Source organism: Ictalurus punctatus, chromosome 26 (assembly GCF_001660625.3).
Source record: "Ictalurus punctatus breed USDA103 chromosome 26, Coco_2.0, whole genome shotgun sequence".
Classification (NCBI taxonomy): domain Eukaryota; kingdom Metazoa; phylum Chordata; class Actinopteri; order Siluriformes; family Ictaluridae; genus Ictalurus; species Ictalurus punctatus.
Window position 1 is genome coordinate 13,934,486 of NC_030441.2, and position 11,304 is coordinate 13,945,789.

The 11,304-nt window shown below is 36.3% G+C and overlaps 1 protein-coding gene across 1 annotated transcript; it reads left to right on the forward strand.

Annotated features, from left to right (window-relative positions):
- Positions 1-761: 761 nt before the first annotated feature.
- On the forward strand, positions 762-9,740 carry cpb2 (carboxypeptidase B2 (plasma)). Its single transcript, XM_017457167.3, has 11 exons — positions 762-918; positions 1,312-1,387; positions 2,914-3,038; positions 3,417-3,525; positions 3,652-3,753; positions 3,955-4,059; positions 4,609-4,719; positions 5,756-5,846; positions 7,436-7,638; positions 8,860-8,944; positions 9,084-9,740. The coding sequence occupies exons 1-11, from the start codon at positions 842-844 to the stop codon at positions 9,269-9,271; spliced, it is 1,272 nt and encodes a 423-aa protein (XP_017312656.1). The 5' UTR covers positions 762-841; the 3' UTR covers positions 9,272-9,740.
- The last annotated feature ends 1,564 nt before the right edge of the window (positions 9,741-11,304 follow it).

Genomic DNA, 11,304 nt, shown 5'->3' on the forward strand with positions numbered 1-11,304 from the left:
GAAATGCTTCTCATGATCTTAAAAAGCTTTTGATCTGAAGATGTATGATTAAATGTGTGAAATTGGTATTGCATACAAAAATATAATTGTGCCAACATATTAATTTCTTTTATTAGAAAACTAACATTTTATTTACAAAGAAATATAATTAAACGGATGACTCGGAACGAAATATTCCGAAAAGCAGCCAATAAGTGTCCAGTATAGGTGTGAACTCCTTTAATACTGTTTAAAAAGCATCTCAGGGAAATTCCTCAAGAAATCGGTCGAGAAAACGCTAAGAATACATTTCTGGAAATTCTAGGCAAAAAGGGAGATGCTACTTTGAAGATGCTAAAATATAAAATTATTTTGATTTATTTTGGATTTTTAATATTTTTTAACATAATTCCCATAGTTCCATTTGTGTTACTCCAGAGTTTTGATGACTTTATTATTATTATTATTATTATTATTATTATTATTATTATTATAATAAAATGTGGTGAAAAAAATAAAGAATAAGTGTGTCTAAACTTTTGACCGGTAGTATATATATATATATATATATATATATATATATATATATATATATATATATATATATATATATATATATAGCTTCTGTTATGTTCAGCATAATTGTCAGTACTCAGTCCTGCTGTAGTTACTAATCCAACAGTCTAAGAGTGAATTCAACACAGAGGATTGTTCAGTGATGGTATATATATATATCTCTGTGTGGAATGTTTTTCCCTGAGGGAGGACAGCAAAAGTTTAACTAGTAAAGTCAACATGGCCAAATCAATACTGTTCACCATCTCACTATTGCACAAGTGTGTTCTAAGCCAGCAGACCAAAGATGAGACCTCTGGTTTTATTCACCATTTTAATATGTTTTCACTGCATTCTGAGAAAAAGTTTTTGCACATCAGAACAGTAAGTACGCTTTTGTACACACATTGCTGTTCCTTTCAGCATGCTGCATTTGTCTGTACCTGTTTCATAAACCTGTTCAGTCTTATTCGGTCCTGTAGATCATACCGAGACTACGGGCTACGAGTCATGTGGTTTTACCAAGAGCTTTGCTTGTAGAATTCAGCCTGGAAAGTTGCGGTTAATGGTGTGAAAAAGATGTGAACACGTGCATTTGTGGCAAGATGTTTATCGGACAAAGTTAATCTTTGAAAGGATTTCACGGTTACACAAACTTCTCCTCTAACCAAATGTGTTGTGTGTAAGAACGCCTCAGTCATTGATCACAGATCTTTGCAGGGGGAAAAATATCTTGATCCAAATTCTATGTTTGTTTTCTCTTATTCTATAAAACAGAGACAAAGTTCTGTCCATCACAGCTGCAACATCAGAGCAAGTGAGCCTACTGCAGAACATCTCCAGCCATAATGAGGCACGTACTGTACACACACACACACACACACACACACACACACACACACACAAGTTTTGTGGTTTTTAGTATGAATATGTTAGCCTTAAGGTTATCTATAAGCTTGTGCGCTTCAAAACAATGAAAAGTTTACATTTAGAAGAAATATGCATTCAGAATTTTCAGTTTCTCTCTACCACCACTACGGATCAACAATTTTGATGACATCATTCTGCACTTCAGTTTCTCATCCGATGTTCTGTCCAATCAAATGTTCTCTAGAATCAGAAGTGTCCTGCCCACAACATTATAAAATTCACCTTGCCGAAGTTGCCGTTGTTGAGCGAGAGAAATCATATCAGGAAGCACGGGTCGTAAATGTGTCTTTGGCTCTTTTATTCAGTTTTCCAACTGTAAGGTGAAATGGCTTGAGTTAATTCACTTTATTGCTCAGGCATTTATGGCTCGCTTCCGTGGTACTAACTGTCAATTAAGGCTTAACCCGGGCTGTGAGGTAAGTTAAACACTATTGGCTATTTCAAAAGGGGGCGGAGCCACTCCATATGTCCCGCCCTGACTTGCTGTTTCAGTGGAAATGATGTCAGCACATCGAATAACACTGCGCACGTCAAGGCACTTCACGGGGACTTTAAAGTATATTTGTAAAAAATAAACCACTTGCTGTTCTAGGCGAAGAATCGACAATAGAGGGGTGTAATGAAAAGCACAGCTACTGGTACAAGCTGATATTGATTATTTTCCAATGACATCACATCATAAACATCCTAAAACATCCGTTTTATTCCTCTTATACCACAGCAATTTGCCAACTATCTTTAATATTTATTTAGAAATGAATTTCCTGTTTAGTAAAGAACGACACATCATACTTTTCACTGTTTATTGTTACGTTTAAGTTAGTTCCTGTTATTACTTATGTTATAAACCTACACAAACCTTTGTTCTCTCATCAGTCCACCTTGTTTTTTTTCGCTTGAAGGTAATAAGACAAAAAATTGTACTTGGAAAAACATTTTTTGCCACAAAAGTATCAGTCCGAGTATGTCAAATTTAAAAGCAATAGAATCCGACAATAACCAGTCCGTACAGGATTTCACAGAGTTTTTTTTGTGATTGTTGCAGCCAATTGAAGGTTTGATTTTGTAGCAGCTTTTTGTGCTTTTTTTGCGGAAAACTACTTAACTTGGCAAAATTGTAATTGCACGAAACTGTTTGGTGTGTCGCAGTGATGTTTGTTGGTAAACGAGACCTTTTAGCTGTAATCATGCTCAACACATGAAAGTTGTGCTGACATCACATGACACGCCTTGGCCAAAAATCTGTGGAAAATCTGCAGTAATTTTGAAAAATTGCAAGCTCTGACGAATATTCCTGGATTTTGCATTCATTTCTGTGTAAATCTTGTGAAAATCTGATTAATATTAAAACATCAAAGAGAAAGAAAGACTCTTTAGCATCACTGTCCGTGTCAGTATTGTACAATATTCAATTTCGGTGTTGTTTACTGAGTTTTTGCTGTGGATCAGACGGTGCTGTGGCAGCCGGCGTCTCCCAGTCACATCACAACGAACACACCTGTCCATCTCTACATCCAATCTAGCAGCGTAACGCGAGTCACTGAGCAGCTAAACGCACATGGATTCTCCTTCAGGTATTTCAGCCTTCTTACGTTTACACGTACAGCATTTGGCGGACACCCATACGCAGAGTGACTTTTATTTATCTCATTTATACAACTGAGCAGTTGAGGGTTAAGGCCCTGGCTCAAGGGCCCAGTAATGGTAGCTTGGTGGTGCAGGGATTTGAACTCATTACCTTCTGATCAGTAGTCCAGTATCGTAACCACCGAGCTACTGAGTTCTATTCGGATGTAACTCACTGTGAAAATGACTGACTTAGTGAGGATTAGGTCTGATCTCACAGTATCTGCTCTTACAGTAGCTTTGCATTTGCAATATAAAAAGTGACATGATGGCACAAATACTACAAGACTGTGAACTGAATCTCAGACATGTTGTGGTTTGTGCAGCGTTATGCTGGATAACATGCAGCAGCTGATCCAGGAACAGACCCGAAACGACACCACAGATCCCAAGAGCGGTGGCATGAACAATGAAAGATATCACTCTTTAGAGGACGTAAATCAAGAATTGCACACGTTAACCTCAGAAAGAAAGAAAAAACACATTTGTATTCTTCAGATTATTATTCTCTTGTGAGATTTGTTCATGTTTTTATCCAAAACATTTCATGTTTTTATCCAGATTTATTATTTGGTCAATAAAACAAGCCAAGAGCATCCCGACATGACCAAACTCATTCTGATTGGCTCGTCATTCGAGAAAAATCCACTGTATGTCTTGAAGGTAAATTTTGTCATTCCTTCACGGAAATATGACTAAAATAAGACTTCCAACATGGTTCGTCTTTTTCCTGTTTTATTAACAATCGATATTTAAGATTAAGATTGAGATACTTTCAACTCTAGCAGTTCTTTACAAGTCCAGTTGAGCAAAGAATCAAATGTCTAGATGATTTAGTTGAATGAACGTTCCTCTGTGTTGTAGCTGTCAGGAAGACGAGGCCCAGTGGATAAAGCCATGTGGATGGATTGTGGGATTCATGCCAGAGAGTGGATCTCACCTGCTTTTTGCATTTGGTTCATCAAATATGTAATATTTAATCTGCGTTCTTCTAGAAACAAATTCCAACCCAATATTATATTTTTAAATGATTATTTAACACACTCTTCTTAATGTCCCCTTATCACCAAGCAGTCACAGCAAATGTTAAACAATGTAGCTAAAATACATTTCTTCTTCATGCTAATAAATCTGCTACCTCATTAGTTATCTTACTAGAACCAAATTTACAGCAACAGAGCAAAAGTTTTTGCTCTCCTGGCTGTCTTTTCTTTCCTCACAACGGTCTAATTTACTTGAGCTTATCAAATATCAGTCTTTAAATGGTCCAGTGTCTTGTTTTATATGGAAATGGCAACTTATAATTGATAATCGATATGATATATACAGTCAATATCTTTTAAGATTTTTTTTTTTTGTCTGATCAACTACATGTGCCTTAAGTGCTCCCTCTCAAAACAGTACTGAAACACAACTTTATTTGAAATTTGTTACTGGGAAAAATCTGATTCTGATTTTCTAGATTAAACACTCACAACGCTCATTAGAACAGTGTGTGTTGTACTTGTCCTTTCTCAGGCTATTACGTTTTACAAGGAAATCCCTGACATCACCACATTGCTGGACAAGATGGACATTTACATCTTACCCGTCATGAATCCAGATGGTTACAAGTACACATGGACAACGGTAAGACATTCGTGTTCTCAAGAGCTGTCAGGACCTCAGGATTTTTTCGGATTTTGAAAATATGTTTTTAATAGTAGTTTGACATCACACTGTAACAGATATTAACATTTAACAAAAAAAAACCTAGCTCAGAAGTGGCTCGATCATCACACTATAGAAACTGACCATGACTGAAAGTAATTAATACAGACTGCATTATTAAAAATGATTTATTTGTACCGAGTTATAAACCATCAGGCTAAAAACACATCTAATTGAGTTAGTACTGAACACATGATGGACAAGTATTGTATAAGCTATTGTATAAAGAACTATAATGCAGCAAACAGCACAAAGCAATCTTAACAAGACCCAAATTAACCCTTTCTCACAGTACACTGGCATTCCATCTGGAATGTAGATCGACTCATCGGACATTTTCAATCAGTATAAACAAATGAATTATTTTATCGCCGCAAGTATGTTATACGATCAGTCAGGACACTCTTGGGTTTCTGTGTGTAGAGTATCGTGACTCTGTGTTTATCTGCTGGTGAGCAGGGCAATGGGAAATGGGAGGGGTGTGAGCCCTTGCTGGGTAATTCAGACCTCTTCGCCATATCACTGGTACAGAGATAAAACGAACAGCACAGATAAAGTTTTTTTGATAGTACAACACTGCATACAACCTAGTGAGGCTAGGAGGCGAAGGAAAAAAGAAATACTTATGAAAAACTGCAAATTCTTTAAGCCCTGAGTGTCTACTTTCATATGAGTCATTAATCACTTCCATTTCCATTTTTTGGCCTCAAAGATAATGTCTAAGAGATTGAAAGGCAGTGCAGGAGTGCAATGGTTTTCAAAAAAAAATGAAAGAACAAAAACTATATATATATATATATATATATATATATATATATATATATATATATATATATATATATGGGAAACTTTAAACATCTCGGGATGTTTCTGTTTCTTGTAAATATGCACTATATATAATGTTGATCTTGTTAATGCTTTGCTTCAGTACTATTTGACGGTTCTTACTGTATAGAACCGCATGTGGAGGAAGAACCGGTCGGTGAGGCAGGGCAGTTCATGTGTCGGCGTCGACCTGAACAGGAACTTCGATGCCAACTGGTGCAGTGAGTGATAAACCCTGGAATTCATACACTGTAATGCCTAACTACAGGTGTTACTATCAAACTAATGCTTGTACTATGCAAATGTTGCCATGATATGTGTTCACACTAACCTCTATTCATTATATTTTTTAATATTAGTTTAGACTTGATTAGATTCAGCTTTATTGTCACTGAGCACAGTACAGGTGCAAAGCCAAAGAAATGCCTTCAGCATCTAACCAGAAGTGCAAAACAGCAAGTCGCATTAGGAGTAAAATGTAAATAGACAATAGCTATGTTTCCATCCAAGTTGCGAATTTAACTTAGGCGAAAAATTCGAATATCCTATAAATCATTTGCGAATAAAGCACCGTTTCCATCCCATATGTTCAAGAGAACAAGACTGTCACTTCTGGGGAAACTGGTGCAGAGTATCAATACTTCTCTGAGCCAGTTATCCAATCACATGATTTGTTGAGGCAAAGTCACATGATTTTTTTTTTTTTTTGATGCACATCAAGGAATTTATTCAATATATGTGTTTCCATCGTAGTTCATTCACACGTCATCTCATCGAATAAAAAAATTATCCACCCCAATTGAGCGCATAAGTTTGTTATGCACTTTTTGGAGATTTTATTCGCATCTGGCGTTTCCATCTAATGTTTTTTTTTTAATGGGATATCCCAAAATTCTCATAAACATACATGTACAGAAGCATCGCAAATGATGTCGCTTGGCAATAAAGTGCTAGTGGCATGTGCAAATGGTGTGGTATCAACGGTGCAAATGGAAAATAGGCATGAAAAGAAAAAAAAAACAGTGCAAATGGCATGATGTGTATAAATGAGTCTGGAGACATGGATTACACAGAGATGAGACAGAGAACAAGGGTGCCAGTGGAATAGATAGTTTATTAGTAGCCATGTTTGTATTTTTGAGTAAAGGATTCTTTAAAAATGTTTATGAAATTATATCTTGAAATTCACAGGTAAGAAAATAATACACAAACCACACAGAGACTAAACTTCAGTGTTTTTCAACCTAACCTCTATTCACTGCTTGCGTAGTATATGTGTGATTAACACAGACAATAATTTCAACACATTTCCTTATGTCGAAAAAAAGAACATGATTAAAATATGATTACTCTAAATAATGGAAGTCTAAATAATGGAAGGGCAGCTGCTGAATTCTGGCAATAAACGTTTTAGATTAACACTACTGTTACAACCTAACAATAATGAGATTATGATGAAAGAGATATAAGAGAAAGTCGTAGAGAATTGCACAGTTTTAGTGCTTTTCTGAAGAATAAACATTTATTCACTTTGTCAACATCTGCCCTTAGATTTTCATTGTAAGTGAGTTTGATTTGTACTGAATTTCTCAGTACAGAGAGAAGACATTTGAAGCTCTTGTGTATGATAACCAAACATATACTACAGATGCGGTCGTAAGAGTTTAGGTTGAAAAGGGAATACTGAAGTATTCCTTTGACTATAATCAAGATAAAACTCTTTTTAAACAATCATTAAAGAGCAAGATCTTACACCCTCTTTTCTGATAAATCCTTGACTCTTTTCCTCCTTAATTCTTCCACGCTGAAGCGGTGGGAGCGTCCAGCAATCCCTGTTCTGATATTTACTGTGGGCAGTATCCGGAGTCCGAGCCGGAGGTGCAAGCTGTGACCAAGTTCCTGCGCTCCCACAAGGACTCTGTCAAACTTTACTTCTCCATCCATTCCTACTCACAGCTGCTGCTCTTTCCGTACTCCTACACCCTTGAGCAGGTCCCAAACTACACTGAGCTGGTGAGGGTTAACACGCAAAAGTATTACACACGCAAATTATGGATGGATTACGAATAGAAAATGAAAAAACATAACATTCCTTTGAAGATTCGTTATTCATGTTTGCATGCATTTGATCCCAACCAAATTTGTGCACATGCAAAGAATAAAATTTGACCAATTTCCCCCTTCTTGCACATGTGGTAGATCAGCCTAGACATGTTTGATATGTAAACTACCTAACAAATAAATAACAATGAAAAACAAAATACCCAACATAATATACTGTACATAAATAATCGTATAATTGCTTAAGAGGACATTGTTAAACTATTTTACCTATTAAGAAAATGAATCATTTGATCATAAAATCATTTGCATAACTTCTGATACGTTCCACATTTAAACTGTGGAAGGACGGGCTTTATATATAATATTATTATACCAATCTGCGGAACACTATATGGCCAATTGTATGTGGACACCTGACCATCACACCCATATGTGCTTGTTGAACATCGCAGTCCAGATTTAATCTCCGTTAGTTGTTATAATAACCTCCACTCATCTGGGAAGGCTTTCCACTAGATTTTGGAGCGTGGCTGTGGGGATTTGTGCTCATTCATCTACAAGAGCATTAGTGAGATCAGACACTGATCTCTGAAGTGAGGAGGCGTTCCAGTTCAACCCAAAGGTGTTCAGTGGGGTTGAGGTCAGGGCTCTGTGCAGGACACTCGAGTCTTCCACTCCACCTTTGGCAAACCATGTCTTCATGTACAGGAGCATTGTCATGCTGGACCAGGTTTGGGCCTCTTAGTTCCAGTGAAGGGAAATTATAATGCTATAGCATACAAATATATCCTATACAATTATGTGCTTCCAAATTTGTGGTAACAGTTTGGGGTAGAACCACACATAGGTGTGATTGGGTGTCCACATACTTTTAGACTTGAATAATGGTATAATGAATAAAGTGATTTTAGTTGTCCAGTATGGCTGCATCTATAACATTACAGTCTGGGCAACATCACAAAAGAACTGGATGTGGTTTAAGAAACATTTACAGGATTTTGGATGACCTTAAAAAACCCCAACTATTTGTGAGCTACATCACAGTTATAACTTCAGTGCAAAACCTAAAACACAAAACATGTCTTGGCTATTCCTTTAAATGTTGATGTAAAATAGACAGAGGAACCTTCATTAACATTTCAGTGTGTTTGTGTGTGTGCTCCCTGACAGTTTGAGCTTGTCCAGGAAGCATCCTTTAAAATACGTCGGCATTACAAAAACATATATCGCTATGGTTCTGGAGCAAAAACAATATGTAAGCTTGTTACCTATTTTAGGATATGTTCAATATACTGAAAAAAGGCATTTTTAATAGTGTCCATCTGATTGCATTAAATATTTTTTATGACATGTAACCATCCCACCATGCTACTTCCTGTTCTCTCTCTCATCAGATCTAGCTCCTGGGGGATCAGATGACTGGGTCTATGATCAAGGCATTACATATTCGTTTACCTTTGAGCTGCAGGACCGTGGGCGGTACGGCTTCCTCCTTCCTCCAAACTTGATCAATAATGCCTGCAATGAAGCTTTTGCAGGGGTCAAGACCATAGCTATGCGTGTCCTAGAGAAACTTCAATGAATCAATGCTTCATTCTTTATCCTACATACATGATCTACAGCTAAGGTTTTCACTGCCCTCCACAGTTTCATCTTATTTCTGCTCTTAACACATTCAGCTCGTAATAAAGCACTTGTTAAGGCGGGCTGTGGTGATGGAGCAGGAAAAGCCTGAAACGATGCTGTGCAGTGATTCGCCAGTCCTGCGCTCTCATTGACTTTCCTTTGAGTGAATTTAATTAGTCGAATGAGGCTTTGATGGCCTCAACAACCAAGGCAGTACTGGCACAACTTCCAATGAAAAAATTCTTGGTATTAGTAAGATAGCATTGAAATGCAGTGATTGCTATATGAGTGATACATGCAATATGGCATGATACTGGTATTACAAAATACACACTTTCACAATAACTGCAATGATTGCAATCCTTTCTTATTAATCTCAAGTCAGTTTGGCAAAAACTAAAATAATAAAGTAAATAAAAAGCAAAGTGTGACCTTGTTGTTATTTTGTTGTGTATTATAATACATACTGTGTAATTTTTAAAAAGTAGTAAAAAAAAAAAAAGCCAAACAAAACTATTTACAAAGTCAAATATACAACATACCCAGTGAACACAGAACTTTACCCTAATGTCAGCCTTTTTTTTTTGCGGGGGGGGGGGGGGGGGGGGGGGGGGGGTGGTAATGTTGTGGATATGAGTTAATAAAGTCTAATAAAGTTAAGTATTTAGTTAATAAAATCAGTACTGTTCCTAAAACATTCTGGGAAACAACATGTTCTATGACAACTGACAATGAACATTCACCAAAGGATATTGTATATTTATTTGTAACTAAAACCTAAAACATTCCCATAACATTCTCTTACAGAAAGTTTTCGAAGTTTGCCAAAGGTTGCTTTCAGGGTTTATGTTTGTATACAAACTGAAGTACACATGGCCATTTACAGAAATTATGTAAAAATGTATGTAGAAAGCCCAATAGATAAGCCATTGTATTTAAAATATTTTATTGTTCAAAAGGGAATAAGTTTTACTTTAATAAAGTTAGTTTGACACTCAATATTCGCAGATATGCGGAATTTAAGGGACCGTCTCTAAAGTTACATACGACATTGTTAAACACGTTTCTAACTTCAATAGCATTTGAAGGGAAGGACTTACAGTCATATAACCAACTGCAAAGTGTTCATCTAGGTGTCAGCTATAATGCACACCTCTTAGATTTTTTTGATATTTAACAAAATAAGCTATTAAATCACATGTAAAGATTGCCATGTATTTCACTACAGAATGGGCTCATGCACAAAATATACCATTATTTAAAGCTCAAAAGCATTCGAAGGGAATGATGTACAGTCACATAACCAACTGGAAAGTGTTTGACTAGGTGTCAGGTATGACGCACAACTTTTAGATTTTTGATATTTAACCCTACAATGCATGCACCAAAAAAACCTCGAGGGGTGCGTCATACCTGACACCTAGTCGAACACTTTACACTTGGGATCATGACTGAACATCATTCCCTTCGAATGCTATTGAGCTTTAAATTATGGTATATTTTGTGTATGAGCCCATGCAGTAATAAAATACATGGCAGTATTTATATATGATTTAACAGTTTATTTTATTAAATATAAAACATCTAAAAGGTGTGCAGCATTGCTGACACCTAGATGAACACTTGGTTATATGACTGTAGGTCCTTCCCTTCAAATGCTATTGAAGTTAGAAACGTGTTTAACAATGTCCTATGTAACTTTAGACATCCGCGAATATCGAACGTCCAACTACAAACCAACTTTATTCCAGTATTCAAGTATTATGTTTTACAGACATTGTTGTTTATTCTGCAAAACCAACAACGAGTCATTAGGCTACAGAAACAAAAGTCCTAGGAGTTTAGTTTGTAGTTGCAAAAATAGTATGTTATGGGAACATTAGAGGAACATATTTATAGGTTAGAGTAACATATTTAAAAGTTATGGGAACGTCAGTGGAACATATTTAAAAGTCATGGGAACGTTAGGGTTAACGTTATTTCTGTAAA

What these genes read in the sequence shown, in the direction of transcription:
- cpb2 (XM_017457167.3), top strand. Translation starts at nt 842, where the DNA reads ATGAGACCTCTGGTTTTATTCACCATTTTAATATGTTTTCACTGCATT. An exon ending in GCACATGGATTCTCCTTCAG is followed by an intron (nt 3,039 to 3,416) that starts GTATTTCAGCCT and finishes TGGTTTGTGCAG; the next exon opens with CGTTATGCTGGATAACATGC. An exon ending in ATCCACTGTATGTCTTGAAG is followed by an intron (nt 3,754 to 3,954) that starts GTAAATTTTGTC and finishes TCTGTGTTGTAG; the next exon opens with CTGTCAGGAAGACGAGGCCC.